The sequence below is a fragment of the Mus pahari genome, chromosome 22, assembly GCF_900095145.1.
Source record: "Mus pahari chromosome 22, PAHARI_EIJ_v1.1, whole genome shotgun sequence".
Lineage (NCBI taxonomy): Eukaryota > Metazoa > Chordata > Mammalia > Rodentia > Muridae > Mus > Mus pahari.
The window spans coordinates 46,937,317-46,959,553 of NC_034611.1; the positions used below are offsets into that span (position 1 = coordinate 46,937,317).

At 42.9% G+C, this 22,237-nt stretch overlaps 1 protein-coding gene and 1 pseudogene across 1 annotated transcript in view; both read left to right on the forward strand.

Annotated features, from left to right (window-relative positions):
- Positions 1 to 22,237, forward strand: part of Ube2r2 (ubiquitin conjugating enzyme E2 R2) — a 54,530-nt gene that overhangs the window by 13,454 nt on the left and 18,839 nt on the right. Inside the window, exon 2 of the mRNA XM_021222070.2 lies at positions 21,751 to 21,837. Coding sequence (XP_021077729.1) covers positions 21,751 to 21,837 — 87 coding nt within the window. The remainder of the gene's footprint in view (positions 1 to 21,750; positions 21,838 to 22,237) is intronic.
- Positions 15,647 to 16,767, forward strand: LOC110338683 (annotated as a pseudogene).

A 22,237-nucleotide genomic window follows, 5' to 3' on the forward strand; every position in this document is an offset into this window, starting at 1 on the left:
CTTGTTACGGATGGTTATGAGCCACCATGTGGTTGCTGGGATTTGAACTCCAGACCTTCTGAAGAGCAGACANGTGCTCTTACCCACTGAGCCATCTCACCAGCCCTCTATTTAATTTTCTTTATCATCATCATTATTAAACTTAATTTTTTTGTGTATGAATGTTTTGAATATATTTATGTATATCAATCATGTCTGTTTGGTGCCCCTGGAGGTCAGATGTCAGACGGCCCTGGGACTAACATTGCCATGTGTGCAGTGAGGGTTGAACCCAGTCCTCTGCAAGAGCAACAGGTGTTCTTAACTGCTGACCTGTATCGTTATCCCACATTTAATTATTCTTCTTTTTGTTTTGGAACATCTTAGGGATAACCATGGACTCTTTATCTTCCTCCCTTCACCTCCTAAACGCTGAGATGACAGTCATGCCAGCATGGTTGATGGTGCAGGGTTTAAATTGCTACTATATATATATTTGGACTCTTTGTTTCTTTTACCCTAATATTTTTTTCAAAGAATTTTATTCCATACATCCTGAGAATATTTTATGCAGTAAAATATTGTAGATTTTAGAAATATAGCCCAAAACAGAGGTGCAATCATTCCAGATATTAAGAGACTTGAGGAAGTAGAACCATGAGCTTAGGAGTTCAAGCCAATCTAGACAACATACACAGAGTCCATCTCAGAGAGGAAAATGAACAGATCAGTGTGATGAATGCCCTCATAACTGTCATTGAGCTCTGGCCCCAAATGTTTTAAGCTGTTTGGCTTCAGCTTTAGCATGAATAGAATTAGATTTTGTTGTTGTTGTTGCTAGCCCTAGCTGTCCTGGAACTCACTTTGTAGACCAGGCTGGCCTTGAACTCAGAAATCCGCCTGCCTCTGCCTCCCAAGAGCTGGGATTAAAGGCGTGTGCCACCACGCCCAGCCTGAGTCTGTTTTTAAGTGAGGTTAGAATTCAAGGCTAGTTCCCTATCTCCATAATAGTCATACTGTCAGATTTCTGGCCTCCAGCTTTTACTTTATCAGAATCGGAATCTTATGGGTTAGAATGAAAATCTGGTGGAAATCTGCATGTAATGATATTTATTCATTAATTAGTATGGGAGCTATGGCGTGTGTGTGGAGGTTAGAAGCTAGCTTTCTGAGTTCGAGGCCAGCCTGGTCTACAAAGTGAGTTCCAGGACAGCCAGGGATATACAGAGAAACCCTGTCTCGAAAAACAAAACAAACAAAAAAACCAAATAAAGGTTTAGCACAATAAAATTTAAAGGATCAATGAAACAGAGACTGTGTGGTCTTTAAGCCCAGTAGAGATATAAATCAACAGTTCAATTCCCAGGAGTGTATTCCCTCCCCTCCTGGCACTGAACTGGGGTGGCCTGGCTAGTGTGCTCATGGTGGCAAGAGCTGGAGTTGCAGGTGATATGAGCCTGAACTGGGTGCTGGGACTGAACTTAGGTTCCCTGCAAGAGCAGTCGCGCTTTTAACTGTTAAGCCATCAGCTCTCTAGCCCCCTTTCCTTTCCTCCCCCCCTTTCTCTGCCCTTCCTCCCCCCCCCCTTTCTTTCTTTGAGACAAAAGTTTATGTAGGCCCTACTGCCTGGAACTAGCCATGTAGTGTCCAGGCTGGCTTCAAACTCACTGAGACCTGCCTGCTTCTCTCTCCTGAGTGCTGGGCTCAAAGGTGTGAATCATTATGTTTAACTCCTTTTTTTTGTTTGTTTGTTTTTCGAGACAGGGTTTCTCTGTGTAGCCCTGGCTGTCCTGGAACTCACTCTGTAGACCGGGCTAGCCTTGAACTCAGAAATCCACCTGCCTCTGCCTCCCAAGTGCTGGGATTAAAGGTGTGTGCCACCATGCCTGGCTTAAATTTTTTTTTTTAAATCAATTTTTTAGGTTAGTATACAAACCAATGGGTTGAATTATGGCATCCTCATATATATATATATATATATATATATATATATATATAATATTTTGTTCTCATTTACTTTCCTCCTCCACTGCCCTCTGTCAGGCTCCTCCCACCTCCATCGGTTTCGTCCTCCTTCGGCCCTCCCTACACACTTTATTACCTTCAGTATTCTCTGTCTCCATGTAGACCTCCTCTCCGCTCGTGCCCTTGGATTTTTTTTTTTTAAAGTTAGATTTATTGCATGTAACTTCTTGAGTTTTTATAGGTTGACTTTTTTTTTTTTTTTTTTTTTTTGAGTCTACAAACAACTGTGAGAGATGATTTTTAAAAGCCTCAAGAGTGCCACTTAAAACTGTTGATTTATATCTCTACTGGGCTTAAAGACCACACAGTCTCTGTTTCATTGATCCTTTAAATTTTATTGTGCTAAACCTTTATTTGTTTTTTTTTTTTTGTTTTTTTGTTTTTTTCCGAGACAGGGTTTTTCTGTATATCCCTGGCTGTCCTGGAACTCACTTTGTAGACCAGGCTGGCCTCGAACTCAGAAATCTGCCTGCCTCTGCCTCCCGAGTGCTGGGATTAAAGGTGTGCGCCATCACGCCTGACCCTAAACCTTTATTCTTAAGTTTAATTAACAGGATAAGGGGGTTATAGGTTGGTAGAATGGTTTATCATGTTCAAGTATGTAGCAATGAAAAATATCTCTTTAAATTTTTGTTTTAAAGATTTATTTATTTATTTATTTATTTTATGTATATGAGCACACTGTAGCTGTCTTCAGACACAACAGAAGAGGGTATCAGATCCTATTACAGATGATTGTGAGCCACCATGTGGTTTTGGGAATTGAACTCAGAACCTCTGGAAGAGCAGTCAGTGCTCTTAATTGCTGAGCCATCTTTCCAGCCCTAAATTTTAAAAAAATGTTTATTTTCTGTGTGTGTAAATGAACTACATTTAAAATGGTCTCTTGAGCCATGTGTAGAGGTGTGTCCTTACAGTTCTGGTACTGAGGCGGTAGGCTTTGGAGTTCAGGGTGAGCTTGAGGAACACACTGTCCCTCTGAGAAACCTCAGCACAGTTAAGTGGTAGGGAGGCAGTGTGATAGATGTGGTTGAGAATGTGAGCACCAATGCCTGCTGCACACCTTCAGCCCAGTGCTCGGGAGGCAGAGGCCGATGGGTCTCTGAGTTCAAGGCCAGCCTGATTTGTAGGTCCAGGACAGCTGGGACTACACAGAGGAACCCTGTCTGGGGAAGGGAAGAGGGAGGGAGTGGCCCCTGGAGCAACTAAGTTTCTGTTGAGGCTCTACATTGTCATGGTGGGTAAATGGTTTTATCCTTGCATGCCTTCATTTCCTATGGAAAATAGAGATTGGCTGGGCAGTGGTGGCACACGCCCAGTACTTGGGAGGCAGAGGCAGGCAGATTTCTGAGTTCGAGGCCAGCCTGGTCTACAGAGTGAGTTCTAGGACAGCTAGGGCTATGCAGAGAAACCCTGTCTTGAAAAAACAAAACAAAACAAACAAACAAGCAAACAAAAAACAAGAAAGAAAAGGAAAATAGAGATCGGAAGGTTGCATCTATCTTCTCTCAGCATGTTGGAAGAATCAGTTGCCATGTAGAAGTATTTGGAGTATGTTTGTGTTTGTTAATATAATAGGCACACGTGTTTGTTGTTTTTAGTATTAGCTAAGTACTGTTATGAGTGATACCTTTTTTTTTTTTCCTTTTGGTTTTTCTAGACAGGACTTGTCTGTGTAGTCCTCGCTATCCTAATAGACCAGGTTGGCCTCAGACTCACAGAGATCCACCTGCCTCTGCCTCCTAAGTAAGCTCTGGGATTAAAATAGTGCTATACCACCACTACTCTGCATGAGTTAATACATATGGATATTAAAAGTTTTATATACTTAACTTTTCTATCATTCCTTTAGACGTTTCTGGCCTATTTCCAGACAGTTTTTGTTATTGTCACTTGCAAATAAAATATACTAACAAATGTATCCATGTCCTGTGATTCTCGAAGGCTTTTGTCTATTCTAGGTATTGGTTTGTTTTTCTGGTGAGTGCCATCATAATTCTGGGGCATAGCTCTACTTTTTATTTATTTATTTATTTATTTATTATATGTAAGTACACTGTAGCTGTCTTCAGACACTCTAGAAGAGGGAGTCAGATCTCATTATGGATGGTTATGAGCCACCATGTGGTTGCTGGGATTTGAACCGGACCTTCCGAAGAGCAGTTGGGTGCTCTTAGCCACTGAGCCATCTCACCAGCCCCCCCCCCCTTTTTAAAAGATTTATTTTATGTATTTGAGTACACTGTAGTTGTACAGATGGCTGTGAGCCTTCATGTAGTTGTTGGGGATTGAATTTTTAGGACCTCTGCTCGCTCCAGTCAACCCTGCTCACTCAGTCCCTGCTTGCTCTGGTCCAAAGGTTCATTTATTATTACACATAAGTACAATGTAGCTGACTTCTGACACACCAGAAGAGGGCATCAGATCTCATTACGGGTGGTTGTAAGCCACCATGTGGTTGCTGGGATTTGAACTCAGGACCTTCAGAAAAGCAGTCAGTGCTCTTACCTGCTGAGCCATCTCGCCAGCCCGTAGCTCTACTTCTGTGTTTGTATTAAAATCTTTTTGTTGTGGAGACGATCATGGAATGCTGTCTACTTCAGTTATGCAGTGTGTCCTTCCACTTGTTCATATGGTTTTTAAAACTTTTATTAGTGTGTGCATATGTGTATGTTTTGAAAAGAGCGTATGTGAGATGTGGACGTGTACACACATGCCATGATGCACACGTGGAGCCAGAGGACAGCTTCATGGAGTCAGGTCTCCTCATCTTGTAAGCATGTTACCTTCAGCCAGTTCCTGGCTCCTTCTACATTAGAAAACTTAATTTTCTTTCAAAAATGTTTACGTGTGTACGTGAGTGCATGTGTGTGCCTGTGTAGGCTACAGGACATTGGGTGGGACCCTCAGGAACTAGCTGCCTTCTTTGAGACACAGCTCCTTGGTTGAGAGCTCACCAGTTAGGGTACGTGAGCCCTCGGGGCCTTCCTGCCCTGTCTCCTTGGTGCTTGGGGTATAAGCACTGGTGGGTCACAGCTCCTGGCATTTATGTGAGTGCTGGTGCTCGAACTCTAGTCCTTGTGCTTGGCACTTTACTCTCTGAGCCATCCTTCATCCACCCCCTTCGCATTTCTAACCGTGTGCTGTAATGCTGGGAGTAGAGCCCAGGGCCCATTAACTACCAAGAGCTACCACTGAGTTATGATAAAGTCCAGTCCCTGCTCAAGCACATACTTGGATGCTCCGCTGTGGCGGTCTGTTGGAGGGTTGTGTGGGAAGAGGTCTACAGAGATCCTTGCTGTTGGATTGTAGTTTGGGAGAAAGAGGGTAGCCTTCAGGAAGTGTACTTCCTGTTCATGCCTGTCAGAAACTGAATAAACATTACAACATGGGGGGGGGGGCAAGTAGACAGTGCTGGGTTTTAAGTTGAAGGCCCTGTGAATGCTAGCCAAGTGCTCTTCCACTGACATACCTACACTTTGCTTAGTATATTTTCAGAAGAAAAGTCAAGAGTTGGAGCGCATTCTAGTATCTGTGATTGAGGAATGAGGTTATAACCTACTAATTAGGCTGTTCAAGATTGCACCAAAGCTGAGGATCTGGACTATTAAAGGAAATCAGAATTGTCTGTCAGGGTTAGGGGTCCGCCAGTGTAGGTGTGTTTTAAAGTGGCAGTAGGGCAAAGAGAATTGTTACAAAATGTCATTGGCTGCTTCAGTTTTTCCTCATATATAACCATTTATCTGGAGATGAAGCCAGCCTACCTTGATGACCCCTGAGCTACTGGACTCAGGCTCAGATGTCCTTTGCAATACTAAGTGTCACTTATGTCCTGGTGGCTTGTGCCTGATGACTTAACTGACCTGCTTGTCTGGATTCCTTAATTCTGGTTTTAACCTCTTAAAATTTGACCTCTCCTCCAAATCCTGTCAATCCAGATTACTCATTGTCTTTACATAAGAAGCACACCAGCTGACTAGTAGCAACATCTTTCAGTTCCTTCACAATGCAGTCTTTGATTACCTCCTCATAAATCCACACCTGAAGGGAGCTCTAGTCCTAGATTCAGTCATGGTTTAGTACTTAAAATCTTTTTTTAAGATGATTGTTTCTAGCATTGAGATCATAATCGTATTTTTCAGTGCATAATTCCCCACACCGTTTCTAAGATACTAGAGAAGGAACCAAGGGTCTGAAGCCTGAGATCACTTAAGCTATATCTCAAGACCTGTTTTATGGTTCATTATTCTCTGGCTATTTTATCTTAGAGACCTTCTGTTTGTTGGTTCCCATGTATCCATTTCTTTCTCTTGCTACTTTGTAGGGCAACAATTCTAATATATTATTTTTTAGGTACTTTAATAATTTTTTTTTTTTTTTTTGAAACAGGGTTTCTCTGTATAGCCCTGGCTGTCCTGGAACTCACTTTGTAGACCAGGCTGGCCTCGAACTCATAACTCCACCTGCCTCTGCCTCCCNAGTGCTGGGATTAAAGGCGTGCGCCACCACGCCCGACTAGGTACTTTAATTCTTAAAGAACTGAACACTTAAGCAGGAACATGGTGGCCGATGCCTTTAATCTGAGCACTTGGGAGACAGAGGCAGACTGGATCTCTGTGAGTTTGAGACCAGCCTGGTCTGCAAAGTGAGTTCCAGGACAGCCAGGGCTATGCAGAGAAACCGTATCTCAAAACAAAACAAAACAAAATAAAATAAAAAACCCTTCAATGCTTAAGAGACACAAGTTTAAGAATTGTTTGGGGGGGGGAAACCATTTGAAGATATCTGATGTTTCACTATCCTCCTGAATAATTTAGTATATACCCTACAAATAAGGGTAGTCTACACACTCAGAATTATTATCAGTAAAGAAACTAAAATGAAGCTGAGTGCAATGATTCGCACGTCTGTAATCTCACCCTGAGGAGATGAGGCAGGTGGGTGACTGCGATGATTCACACGTTTGTAATCTCACCATGAGGAGATGAGGCAGGTGGGTTGTGGTGAGCTTGGGGTACAGAGCAAGGCCTATTGTCCTACCTTCTTCCCAAAAGAGACAAAGTTGAGACGTAAGTACCATCTGACCCCCAGATCCCACTACGTTTGTCTAGTTATGGGTTTTTCCTTATTTTATGTAGATGAATACACTGTAGCTGTCTTCAGACACACCAGAAGAGGGCATCATTTCCCATTATAGATGGTTGTGAGCTACCATGTGGTTGCTGGGAATTGAACTCAGGACCTCTGGAAGAGCAGTCAGTGCTCTTAACCGCCGAGCTGTCTTTCAAACTAATTATCTTTTTTTTTTTTTTTTTTTAAAGATTTATTTATTATATGTAAGTACACTGTAGCTGTCTTCAGACAACCTCAGAAGAGGGCGTCAGATCTTGTTACAGATGGTTATGAGCCACCATGTGGTTGCTGGGATTTGAACTCCGGACTTTCGGAAGAGCAGTCGGGTGCTCTTACCCACTGAGCCATCTCACCAGCCCTCCAGCTAGTTATCTTAAAGTAATAGTAACAAAAGGACCCACTTGGGTCTTTTTCTGCTTCTAGCTGTTCTGTCCTGCAGACCCTTTGAGCATGTCAGCATTCCTAGTCTTGTCCTAGACGCTCACAGCCTTGATGCTCGGTCTTTAAGGTTCACTTACTGCTAGACTGTCTGTCAGTCAGAGTTTGTGGAATTACCTCATTTTCTTTGTATCCAGTTAGGCAGCACGTCCACTGTGGTCGTTGTGGGTGTCGGGCAGGCTTCTTCACTATGGTCGTCTGTGAAATTCATCACGTGTAAAGCTCTGTTCCTTCTTGTCTCCCTTCTACTCTCCTGTCCTCCCTTTTTTGGGACTGGGCTTCATGTAGCCCAGGCTAACCTCAAACTCTTTATTCTTTCTGCCACCACCTAACAAATGCTAGAATTTTAAATATGAACTACCAGACATTTCTTACTCATCTTCCTATGTTTTAGTTTTTAATTTTTGAGACAGGGGTCTCACTTTATGGCTCATGTGCCATGGAAATTGCTCTGTAGCCCAGTCTGGCTTGAACATGGCGCGCTGATCTCTTAGACTTCTAAGTGCTGAGACTATAGCTCTTAACTTTTTATTTACTTACTAATTTCTCTAGAATTTAATTTCCTGTTTGTTTGTTTTTTTTAAAAAAATATCTATTTTATGTATGGGTGCATGCTGCATGCATGTACCACGTGTGTGACTGCTGCCTGCAGAGGTCAGTCAGAGGTGTTGTGTGTCTGGAACTGGAGTTAAAGGCAGTTGTAAGCTACTACATGTAGGTGCCAGGAACCAAGCCTGGATCCTTTGGGAGAACAGTAAGCATTCTCAACCGCTGAGCCGTCTCTCCAGCTCCATTGCCTGTTTTTCAAGTAGGTAAGCAGTTATTTGAAGCAGGGTCTCATGCTGTCTGGGCTGGTCTGAAATCACTCACTGTCCCGCCTCAGCCTCTCAGATTTAGCTGGATTATATATTTATTATTCTATTAAATGAATAATACTGTTTAGTAAGTATCAATTAAATGAATAGTATTATATTTTTGTGTTGTGTAATTTTTGTGCCCTACTTTAAGCTCTGGGCAGACTGCGCTACCAGCCCCGCCCAGGTTCCCTTAGATTTGTGGATGAAACACACACAGACATTAACTTATTTTCAACCTGCCTTATTGGCTCAATTGCTGGGTGCTTCTAATCTCCTGTGGCTAGCATACCCTTCCCAATACTTAGCTCAGCACCCTAAATCTGTCCTCAGTGAGTTGCTCAGTCACATTTAGTCCCAGCTCAGCACCCTGAACCTGCCCTCAGCTTCAGTTGCTACCCCAGGCCTAGTTGAGGAAGTGGCTGATGGCCACTCCACCCTAGATCTTGCATGGCTGGTGGCCTTTTCTCTGAAGCATCACAAAATCTCTCTCTCTTCTCCTGCATCTCTTAGCCTGCCTGTGGGGACCCAGAAGTCCTGCCTTTGTCCTTCTGCCCAGCAATTGGCCCCTGGCATCTTTATTGATCAGTGAAGAACCAATTGGGGAACAGGATCTTAACATCAGAACCACCCCTACATCTCACCTTTTCTGCCCAGTAAAACAACAAAACAAAACAAAACAAAACAAAAACCTCTTCTCCCAGACATAAGTGGAACAAAACCATAACAATTATTACAAAGTATGATATATAATTAACATCCAATCCTTCATATTTGTCAATTAGATAAAATACTCTACCATCATTCCTAACCTAAAGAATTATGATTCTATCCCTGGATTATGTTTAGATTTTTGCCTGTAACACCATCTGAAAACCATGTCTTCTACTTTATAACCTTTCTATCAATATCAATGTTAAATAAACAACTTGAGTTTGATTATGAAACTATGACTAGTCTTCAACCCTGTCAGAAATCTGAGAACGACTTAAACATTACCTGATTATATATAGGAAGCACCCAACACAGCTTCTCAAACTTAAACAATTATAGAGATGCTGACGACCTAGAGAGCCTCTAGTTTATCACTTGCAGCATCTATCTTCAGCCTTCTGACCCAGAACCACCTGGCAGACCTTTCATGAAGCAGGAAATATGAAGGACCAGTTTTCGCTGTCTTGGCAGAGCTAGTAGTCGACTATCCCACCTGTTTGTCCCTTTTGGGCTATATATTGTCTGCAGATGATATAAGCTATTTTTGTCCAGTGTCTACCTTGCCACAATAAGCAACCTCTCCTGGAGATAAAGGTGTTCAATGTTTCTTTGAAGGAGAATGGGGAACCTGTCTGTATCAGGCACATCTCATTGTCAACTTAGTAATGAAATAACATTAAATATTACATTATGCAGATTTCTGATGTTTTTGAAGACCATCAAAAGTATCTTAAGCTTTTAAACCTTAGCTACTCTTAGCTATTTCTTCTTCTTCTTTTTTAAAGATATATTTATTTTTATGTATTACAGTATAGCTTTCTTCAGACACACCAGAAGAGGGCATCAGATCTCATTACAGATGGTTGTGAAGCCACCATGTGGTTGCTGGGAATTGAACTCAGGACCTCTGGAAGAACAGTCAGTGCTCTTAACCAGCTGAGCCATCTCTCCAGCCCCCAACCATTTCTATTTGAGTAAATTGAAGGGGCTTTTTATAATTAAATCAGAATCTAACATAGTCATGAGTTTGATATCCTTCCCTTAACTTGTGTTTCATAATTATCATAAGCAGTTTGTGAAGCAGGTATTAGAAGGACTGGATCTAAGCTTTATATTCTTTTTTTTTTTAATTAACTAATTAATTTATATATGTAAGTACACTGTAGCTGTCTTCAGACACTCCAGAAGGGGGCGTCAGATCTTGTTATGGGTGGTTGTGAGCCACCATGTGGTTGCTGGGATTTGAACTCAGGTCCTTTGGAAGAGCAGTCGGGTGCTCTTACCTGCTGAGCCATCTCACCAGCCCTAAGCTTTATATTCTTAAATGAGTTGCATCGGCACAATGCCTCTCTAAGAGTAACAATAGTAATCTCAAATTTTGTATCAATATAAGAAATCCACACCAATAAAAACCTTAAATCTTTTATCAATATAAATTTTGTATCAATGTAAGAAATTATAACTTCAATTTGTATCAGCTATAAAGATTCATATCAATTAATATGGCTACACAATGCTTTGTTCAAGGATAAAATTTAGTAATCCATCCCATCTATTTTCTCCCAAAATTATGACCATTTCCGAATTATCTCTTAAAATGACAGCCTATCTATAATTTGTAAAATAACCATTACCAGACACCCAAACCCAGGGAATTGGGCTGGTGGCTCTCCATAGCTGCTTCTTGCTGAATGGGGTGAAGAGAAATTCTCTAAAAGGGGTGGGGAGGGGTAGGAAAATTAGAAAAACTGTATAGACTTAAAGTTACCTTTCGCATCTGTTATCCAGTCTCTGCATGTTTGGAAGGCTCAGAGCTTGACTGAAGTTCTGACCGGGTCTGTGTGAAAGGTTGGATGCGGGGAGATGGCCTGGAATCAGCAGCAAACCCCAAAGCCATTTTGTGCAGCAACCGGAAGCAGGGGCAAGCAGGTCAGCTCAGCATCTCAGGATAAACCTCAGCAAATTTGGACAGTCTGTAATATTCGAACCTCACAACCCAAATTTTAGTACCATTAGGATTTCCATATGGATTGTGCAGGGTGCACAGATCAGTTAAGGATGAAATTTTGTTCTTTGATTGAGCAGGTGGAGGACAGCTGTCTTTTTTTTTTTTTTTGGTTTTTCGAGACAGGGTTTCTCTGTATAACCCTATACAGAGAACTCACTTTGTAGACCAGGCTGGCCTCGAACTCAGAAATCCGCCTGCCACTGCCTCCCGAGTGCTAGGATTAAAGGCGTGCGCCACCATGCCCGGCTCAGCTGTCTTTTTTTATGAGTTAATTTTATCAATAACCAATTATAATAAGCCTTCATTCATGCCCTGTAAAGGATGGCACAAAGAATCTTTACCTGTCCTGTTTGATTCTCTTGGATTTTTCTAGTTCTTCAGGGGGTCTCCCCGTCATATCTGATGCATGTCACTCTGGAAGGGGTCCAAAGCCCTTCTCCTTTCCTGTTAACACAAATGCAGAGACTTTCTCCCAGATTAACAAGCCCTTGGTCCGGCAGCTAGAAATCCTTAAATGTTTACCTTGACCAGAGGAATTTTAATATAACTACTAAACTCAAAACTATACTCATTTCGATAAATAGTTCAAAGTAGATAAAGCAATCTAAACAGATATTAAATGAGTCAGTGTTTTTTGCTGTCTCCTGTCTTCATGAGATCAGGCCTAAATTATTTAATATCCCTGTCCACTTACTGTATGGGCCTATTTCCAGGCTCTCTCTATAATTCTCAAGGCCTAAATTTCTACTGTCTGAGATAGGCTAGGCACTCTATCCCCTGCCTTCAGTCTAATTTTTTAAGATCAATACCTCAATATTTTGATATCTATAATTAAATTTCCTTCTGCTTACTGCCTACACCTATTTCCAGGCTCTATTTATGTCATACCTGGCAAAAGCAATCATAGAAATCTTGTGTCAGCCACATTCAAAGATCCCGAGAAGTTGTCTTGGCAAGACTTCTACACACCTTTAAAGCATTTATTCACTCATTCTCCCTACCTTCGCTGTTCTGTGGAGCTCAATGTTTGCTGCATCTCCCATCTGGCCCTCTGCCTCACATCTTAAGTCTTTGTATCAGTTCTGAACCACAGGGAGAAATCCCCACGTGGCTTGGGCAAAATCTGCATTCCCTTTTTCTATCTTTAAAAACAGGTAAATCAAGTTTTAAAAGTCTGTTCTTTGATTACCTGCTTGTAGGAAGCAGGCTGCTCTTTTTGTTTGTCCCTCTGGGCCTTCCTCCTGGTCCCAGCCTGACTGCACAGCAGGAGTTCCCAGCCTCGCAGCTTAAGCTCTCTCTCTGGCTGTGGCTGTATTCCTTTGTTCCAGTTTTCCTAGCTGGAGCCGTAACTGGGCTCGCTCTGTTGAGAAGCCGTTTTCCCTCTTTCTAGACTTACGTCATTTGCGTGTGGGTATGCCATCCTAGAATCCTAAACTAATAGTGGGTTCTTGCCTTCCACGTTGTGCGCCATCTGTTCCATGTGTCTTTTACTACTCGGCTTTAAGCTCCGGGTGGACTACTCTACCAGCCCCACCAAGGTTCCCTTGGATCTGTGGGTGAAACATACACTCACAAACTTATTTTCAGCCTGCATTATTGGCTCAATTGCTAGGTACTTCTGATCTCCCACAGCTAGCTTGCCCTTCCCAAATCTCTTAGCTCAGCATCCTAAATCTGTCCTCAACTTTTCACTCCACCCTAGATCTCACATGGCTGGTGTCTCCCTCTGAAACATTGCAAAATCTCTCTGAGTTTCTTAGCCTGCCTGTAGTTCCTGGAAGTCCCGCCTCTTTCTTTCTGCCCAGCAATTGGCTCCTGGCATCTTTATTGATCTATCAAGAACCAATTGGTGAACAGGACCTTAGCATCAGAACCCCCCCCCTACGTTTTTGTTTGTTTTACAGTGCTAGAAAGTGCACCCAGGACTTTGCAGCAAGTGCTTAGTCTATCGTTGTTTCATAGCCAGAGCCCCCTTTGGCGGCCCCCAGATAAGATCCTCCCTGCAATAAGGCTAGCTTTGAACTCGGAGTTCCCAACTCAGCTTCTGACTGCTCTGATTACAAGAATGTGCACCTTTGTGAGTCTGTTGCATGCATATTAAACTGCATAAGTAATTTTGTTATTTTAAGTCCAGAACATCACATTCTAGAATGGTGGTTATATGATCGGTGGTATGTATGTTCCACCAGACTGGGATAAGTGGAGTTAAACAATTTACACAAAATGTGAAATATTTTTGTCCTGGAGTTTCAGGAAATCCGATCTAAATCTGATCTGACCTTGGAGAGAGTTTGCTGCCCCCTGGTGGCAGTGCTCTACCTCACTATAAAAATGGCAATGGGGACACATCTAGCTGGCTAAGACTTCTAGGCTTTGGCAGCATTTTTATGTGAGGTTTGTTGATGCCAGGTTCTTTGTCAAAATCCTGGAGGATTGGTCCAGGAGAATACTGAGGACAAAAAAGGCCTTTTTCTACCTCTTGCTTTCGAAGACAGATTGTTTCCAGGCCTTGACTTTGTGAGGGCTGGAGTGAAGGTGGGTAGATGTGTTAACTAGTCAGTCAGTGACTTTTACTTTGTATTTAAAATTTGGCAGGCTGGGGGCCTGGAGAGATGGCTTAGTGGTTAAGAGCCCTTGGCTCTTGCAAAGGACCTGGTTTCAATTCCGCAGCACAACGTGGAAACATACAACCATATGTAACTCTAATTCCAGAGGATCTGATATCCTCTTTTGGCTTCACACTGGGCATCAGGCTTGCATTTGGTGCACATACATACCCATTCAAGATGAAATGTTTATACACATTAAATAAGATAAGTATTTTTAAAAAATTTTAAGTGGTGTCTGAGAATATAGTTTAGTGGTAGATAGAGTACTTGCCCGACATGTATGTGGCTGTAAGGTCAGTCTCCAAAGTCATGTCCAAAGTATTTTGTATGTTTCTTCAAATTAACAGATGAAGGGGGGGAGGGCGAGAGAAGGAGGAGAGGTGGGGGGAGACACACACACACACACACACACACACACACACACGTGCGCACGCACACACATTGGGATTCTACCCCAGGGTTTCACATGTACCAAATGTTCAAACTTCAGACAGATTACAAACCTGAAGACATATGCCTGTGCAGCTGAATATTTCAGTTTTAAAAATGCCGTCTTCCAAGTTGGTGGTAGTGGCAAACACTTGTGATCTGTCTATGGTGTGAGAATTTTGATGTGGGAGTGAGAGGATCAAAACTTCAAGGCCAGCTATGGCTCCATAGCAAATTAGGGAATTAGAGACTAAGACAATCAGTAAATGATGGCTCATGGGTAAGGGCACCGACTGCTCTTCCAGAGGTCCTGAGTTCAAGTCCCAGCCACCACATGGTGGCTCACAACCATCTGTAATGGGATCCAATGCCCTCTTCTGGTATGTCTGAAGACAGCGACAGTACTCACATACATACAGTAAATAAATCTTAAAAAAAAGAGAGCATTGACTTGTCTTTCAGAGGACCTGAGTGCGATTCCCAGCATCTGCATGGCATCTTACAACCATCTGTGACTCCATTCCCAGGAGATCTGATTCCATCTTCTGGGTTCTGTGTGCATGTGGTACATAGACATAAATACAGATAAAGCACCCATACATGTAAAATAATGAGCTTACGTCTTTGTTTAGTTTGTGTTGCTGTAATCAAATACTTTGGGGGGAAAAAAGCAGCTTAGGGCAAAAAGAGTTTTTACTTCAGCTCACATTCTAGTTACAATCTAAGACTGGGAAAGTCAAGGCAAAGCCTGAAAGAACTAGCCATTTAGTCACAGTTGAGACTAGAGAGAAGAGGGAATGTGTGTGTGCTCGTTCACTTTCTTGCCTGCTTAGGCTCAGCTTGATTCCTTCCTGGATACAGTTTTGACCTCTGTACTACCACCCACAGTGGGCTCTGCTTTCCCATGAAGATGCCAACTACTCCACAGACATGCCTGTAGAGGCCACTCACTGTAGACAGTCCTCCTATCATAGGACTTAGTCCTAAGCTAACCATCATAGCTTAGTTGGAAAAATACAGTGTTGTATACAGTGCATGTGTGTGTGTGTGTGTGTGTGTTCAGAGAGGGATTTTTTTTTTTTTTTGTGGTAGCTTTTGCTGTCCTGAAACTAGGCCTTGAACTCAGAGATCCACCAGCCTCTGCCTCCTTCGAATTAAAGGTGTGCACCACCACCACATGGCCACACATAAACAAATTTGTTAAAAAATCAAGGCCAGTCTGGATGAGTTAGAGAGACATTGTCTCAAAACAAAGAGAACAAACTTGGCAGCTAAGAGCACTTACTGCTCTGCAAGAGAATTTGGTTCCTAACACCCACATCAGGGTGGCTCAGGTTCACCTGTAATTCAAGTTTCAAGACACCTAAAGCCCTGATCCGGCCTCCGTGAGCACCTGCACACACGTGATGCATATACATACACAGTATTTGTCGGTTTATGTGTGTGCATGAGTGCAAGTGCCCATGAAAGCTAAAGATGTTGGGTCCTCTTCCTGCCAGTGCTGGGAACAAACTCGATAAAAGCTGTAGATACGGCTCTCTGCTCCCCCTGTTCCAGAGATAGCTGCATCTTCCTGTGCAGTGCCAGCCTCGTCCTGTAGACAAAAGGGTGAAGGATTTGGCTGTATTGGGCGCCTGGTTACCAGGGCTGCCGTCTGCTCTCCACATGGCAAAGTAGAGATTGTTGCCATCAATGACCCCTTCATTGACCTCAACTACATGGTCTACATGTTCCAGTATGACTCCAGCCACGGCAAATTCAACAGCACAGTCAAGGCCGAGAATGGGAAGCTTGTCATCAATGGGAAGCCCATCACCATCTTCCAGGAGCGAGACCCCACTAGTATCAAATGGAGTGATGCCAGTGCTGAGTATGTCGTGGAGTCTACTGGAGTCTTCACCACCATGGAGAAGACCGGGGTCCTCTTGACCCTCTGCCCCTTCTGCCAATGCCCTCATGTTTGTGATAGGTGTGAACCACGAGAAATATGACAACTCACAAGATTGTCAGCAATGCATCTTGTACCACCAACTGCTTAGCCCCCCTAGCCAAGGTCATCCATGACAACTTTGGCATCGTGGAAGGGCTCATGACCACGGTTCATGCCATCACTGCCACTCAGAAGACTGTGGATGGCCCCTCTGGAAAGCTGTGGCGTGATGGCTGTGAGGCTGCCCAGAACATTGTCCCTGCATCCACTGGTGCTGCCAAGGCTGTGGGCAAGATCATCCCAGAGGTGAACGGGAAGCTCACTGGCATGGCCTTCTGTGTTCCTACCTCCAATGTGTCCGTCGTGGATCTGACATGCCGCCTGGAGAAACCTGCCAAGTATGATGACATCAAGAAGGTGGTGAAGCAGGCATCTGAGGGCCCACTGAAGGGCATCCTGAGCTACACTGAGGACCAGGTTGTCTCCTGCGACTTCAACAGCCACTCACACTCTTCCACCTTTGAAGCTGGGGGAAGAGTCATTACTCTCAATGACAACTTTGTAAAGCTCATTTCCTGGTATGACAATGAATAGGGCTACAGCGACAGGGTGGTGGACCTCATGGCCTACATGGCCTCCAAGGAGTAAGAAACCCTGGACCACCCACCCCAGCAAGGACACTGAGAGCAAGAGAGAGGCCCTCGGTTGCTGAGGAGTCCCTGTCCCAACTCAGCCCTCAACACTGAACATCTTCCTCACAATTTCCACCCCAGACCCCCATAATAACAGGAGGGTCCTAGGGAGCCCTCCCTACTCTCTCTTGAATACCATCAATAAAGTTTGCTGCACCCACCAAAAAAAAAAAAAAAAAAAGCAGTAGATTTCGAGATAGGGTTATACTCTGTAGCCCTGGCTGTCCTAGAACTCATGTAGACCAGGCTGGTCTCAAACTCAGAGATCTGTCTGCCTCTGCTTCCTGAGTGCACAGCCAATGCCATGGCAGGCTAGAAAATGTGCTTACCCCTGAACCATCTCAATAGTCCTGTAGGCTCAGTATATTCTACTCTAGGACTATGCCAAATAAAATCTGCTCTTTTCACATTTGTTTATGGAACTGTTTGTCCCCCACCTCTCTCCTTTCTCAGGGCCCTGGTTTTATAGCCCAGGCTAACCTGAATCTTGTTATGCAACTCAGGCTGGCCTTGAACTCAAAACTGTCCTTTCTCAGTTTGCCTAATTACTGGGACTACATATATTCCACTAAGCCTGTTTGTCAAGTACTTAAAAAAATACAGGCCAGGTGTGTGTCAGCACTCAGGAAGCAGAGGGGAGGTGATCCCTGTGAGTTCCAGGACAGCCGGGCACAGAGAAACTGTCTGAAAACAAAACAAAAATCCCACCGGCAACAAAAAGCCAGATGCAGATGGATCTGAGTGCCAGGCCAGCCTGGGCTATATAGAGAGACCCTGTTTTAAAAATCAAAACAAAAAACAAACCAGTAGGGGGCTGGTGAGATGGCTCAGTGGGTAAGAGCACCTAACTGCTCTTCCGAAGGTCCAGAGTTCAAATCCCAGCAACCACGTGGTGGCTCATAAACCATCCGTAACAAGATCTGACACCCTCTTCTGGAGTGTCTGAAGACAGCTACAGTGTACTTACATATAATAAATAAATAAATCTTTAAAAAAAACAAACCAGTAAACAAAGCATTTTGAAAAATTACTCTGGTTTTTATATTGTATATGTATATATGTGTGGGTATGCATGGGCCATGGTATACAAGTGTAGATCAGAACAGTTATGGGAGTCAGTGATGCAATTTCACAGGGTCATCCCAGTTAGGTCAGCAGCCTTGGTGACAGGGGCCTTTTTCCACCCAGCAGCCCACTGATAGAGTCGGGGATTGGGGATTGAGGGGCTGGAGAACTGGCGGAGTGGTTAAGGCCGTTTGCCTCTCATCTAGAGAAGCCAGGTTTAATTCCCGGCATCCACATGGTGGTTTACAACATCGTTAACTAGTTTGAGGCTATCTGATGGCCTCTTGCTCTAGTTACAGACATGGACTAGACAGAGACTGGTAGATCTCTTTTAGGCTAGCCAGGGCTACTATAACAAGGCCTTGTCTAAAAAGGAAAAAGAAAAAAAGCTAGGGATTTAAATAATAGAACTAGTAAATTGAATTGTGTCAGGGCCCAAACAGGGCTCTGATCCATTATCATTTTTTTTTTTATGCACTTGTTACAGACACACCAGAAGGGGGCACTGTTCATGTATGTTTGTGTCCATGCATGTTAGAGTGCGTGAATGAAGGCCAGCATTGGTGCCCTCCTGCCATGAGGGCTCTGCTGGCTTGGAGAAGGCTTAGGTCGTCAGGTGTGGTAGCAATTGCTTTTACCCATCAAACTATCTGACATTTAATGTGTTTATTGTAATTGTTAGCTTGCCTAGTGACTTTAACCTAATTTTCTAAAGTCTGTTTCTTTATCATGGTTTTTATAGATATTTCAGTTTAACATACGCTGATGGTTATACACCTTTACTTGGACTTTGTGGGGTGGGATTATGGGTGTGTGTGTGTGTGTGTGTGTGTGTGTGTGTGTGTGTGTGTGCGCGCGCGCGCTCTCTCTCTGTCTAGGGTACCTTTAAATGTAATCGATTTCAGGCAGTGATTTTCCTTAAAAGCCATAAGGGGAACTGTTTACATGGTGGCCCTGCTTCAAATGAGATGAAACAGACGTCTCTCTGCAAATGCAAGTTTTCAGAAAACACATAGAAGGGTCAAGTAATGAAAGTTCTCAAGGGTGGGGGTATGGGGCAGCGTCATGTGGTTTGAGCAGGTTCTCCCCAGTGCCTGCCCTCTCACCCACACCCCACCCCATCTTATTTTGTTTTAGATTGAATTTATAAAATATTTGTTTTAAAGCTTTTGCAATTGCAGATTGGACTAGACTAAATTAAGCCATGAAGGTTTGGGTTTTCGGGAGCCCTGCCCTTTTGTGACTAGCTTCTGGGACGATAGAAGCTTTTGTTTTTAGACAATGTCTTGCTGTGTAGCTGGTGTTGGTCTAGAGTTTGTTAGTCCTTCTGACTTGCCCCCCTGAGTGCTTGTATCACAGATCTGTGTGCTACCATGCTTGGCTTTGATTTTTCTAGAATTGTGAATAGTTGATCTTTACAAAACGATTTCATTGCTTTTATGATGGAACTCCTAAGGGTCCAATATTGCACCCTTATTTTGGATTTTTAAAAAAGATTTTAATTTTTAATTTTTTAAAAAGTACTTCCTATTTGTTTATTTTCTTTGCTCCATTTACACCTGCATGGCAGAAGAGAGTAACCTTAGAGATGGTTGTGAGCCACCATGTGGTTTCTGGGAATTGAACTCGGGACCTCTGGAAGAACAGCTAGTACTCAACTGTTGAGCCATCCCTCCAGCTGTTTATTTTATCTTATGCATATATAAGTGTTTTACCTGCATGTATGTTTGAGTACATACATGTAGTCATACATACAGTGAGGAAGTCAGGAGAGAATTGGATGCCCTGGAACTGAAGTTACAGACCGTGTGAGCCACATGTGAGTGCTGGAAACCGAACCCTGGATCCTCTGCAAAAGCAGGCAGTACTTATAACCACTGAGCCAGCTCTCCAGGCCCTTGTTTTGTATTTCATAATATTTTAAATATGAATTCTTGAAAGGAACATATATCGTAAGATATTTATCATATCAAAAGAACAAGGAATAACCTGATTGTCCTAAGGTAAGAAAACCACTTTTGAAAGAAAGAATTTGTGTATGGTGGTGGTGTGTACCCATAATCCTAGTTAGTACATGATGGGCAGGAGGACTGCAAGCTTGAGGCTAGCCGTGGCTACATAGCTATAGCCTGTCTCCAAAAAAAGGCTTCATCTGTATGTGTATATAATCAAATATTATGTTAATACTAATAACCACACTCAGAGAACACGTTATTTCATTTGTTATAAAAATATGGACTACTTCATAAACTGGGTATTTTGGGGGGGGGGTAGGGGCCATGTTAATTTATGTACAATTCCAGTTTTAGTATATGTGCTGCCAAAACAAGTACTTTTCTAGTGTCTTAACGTAGCACCAGGCTGGCTTTAAACCCACGGTGCCACTGAAAGTGACCTTGACCTCTGGGTTGGTCACTTATCTCCCAAATGCTTGAGTTAAAGGTGTGTGCCACCCTGGCTTGCTGTTTGTGGCCTTGAGATAGTCTTAAGTGGCCTAGGCTGGCCCAGCATAAGAATATTTTATGATAAAATATAGGCAAAACAATATAGAATTCTGTATGTCTACTTGTTAACATTTCCTTTTGAGTCATTTTTTTATTAACATAAATGCACTTATTGTGACATGTTTTTTTTTTGTTTTTTTTTTTTTTTTCTTTTTTTGGGTTTTCGAGACAGGGTTTCTCTGTATAGCTCTGGCTGTCCTGGAACTCACTTTGTAGACCAGGCTGGCCTCGAACTCAGAAACCTGCCTGTCTCTGCCTCCCAAGTGCTGGGATTAAAGGCGTGCGCCACCACTGCCCGGCTTTTTTTGTAACATTTTAATATACATACCTTGTTAAATCTTGTTCATTTTTGCCTCTTTACTACCCCCATGTCAATTTTCTTTTTGTGAGTGCTTGGAATTGAAGTTAGGGCTAGGAATTGAATGCTAGGGAATACATTCCTAGCCTGCTTAAAAACGTGTTTAGAGCCAGGCGTGGTGGCACATGCCTTTAATCCCAGCACTCGGGAGGCAGAGGCAGGCGGATTTCTGAGTTCGAGGCCAGCCTGGTCTACAGAGTGAGTTCCAGGACAGCCAGGGCTATACAGAGAAACCCTGTCTCGAAAAACAACAAACAAACAAGTGTTTAGAGTAGCTACCCAGTTGGCTCCGTGGATAAAGCACTTGTTGCTCTTGCATAGGACCTAGGTTTGATTCTCAGTTCCCATGAGGTGGCTCACAGCCATCCTTAACTCCCAGTTCAAGTTCCAGTTCCAGGGCCCTCACTCCATCTTCTGACCTCTGTAGTTACCAGGCACACATGGTATATACAGACAGACTTTCAGTACAAATATAACAAACACATTTAAAATTATGTGTTGGGGAGATGCATGTGAGTTCGCAGAATGACTTGAGGTTTGGTGGGGAGAGGAGAAGAAAAGAGTGCATGTGGGAGCCTCTGAGGGAGGCTGCAGCAAAGGTCAGCCTCGCTGTTGCTGAGAGGGGGATTGTGCTTGCCTCATGTCGGAAGAGAGCATGTATTCATTCTGTATTCTTTACTAGAAAAGCGTATTGTCTTGTTTGACCTAACAGTAGCAGGAGCAGAGAATGAGGACTAGCATGGTAGTAGAGTGTGCACCTCTGCATGCAGGGGTCTGACCACTCAGTATTGGGCTCAGTATTGGGCTCAGTATTGGGCATGTCCTGTCTTTCATTCTTTTGAGTTGGGGAATTTAACATAGACATCAATTTTTGATGAGATGCTAAAAGAACATGCTAATAACTCTGACATAAATGATTTATTCTTATTAGAAAGGAACTTTGGGATATAAAAGAATGAATTATTAGGCAAATGAATAACTTGTTTATTAGCTTATCTTCTTTTTCTTTCAGGCACATATTAAATTTCCTATTGACTACCCATATTCACCACCTACCTTCAGATTCTTGACCAAAATGTGGCACCCCAACATTTATGAGGTAAGAGATATTTGTCATAACTTTCTCTGTGGTTTTATTTTTTGGATTAGTTGTGTAAAAAGAGACTAGGGTTTTACCAGTCAAGGCCCTGAGTCTGATCATCAGCACCACATACAGTAAGTTATTTGGGTTAGAGGGCGTGGCTTAGTGGTAGAGCGTTTGCTTAGCACAAGCACCTGAATTCAGTCGGAGCCACAGCCCCTGCCCACCTCTAAACTGAATTGTAGATCTTAGTAAATTGTGTTTTGCTGTAATCACAGAGAAATATTCATGATTTTTGCTCTTCTACTTTGTAGTGTCTGGCTTAATAATTTAAAATAAGGGTAGTTTTATAATACATAGTAATTATAATCCAGTTAAAGATGGAGCCTTTGTAACTCATTGCTAAGATTATAATGCA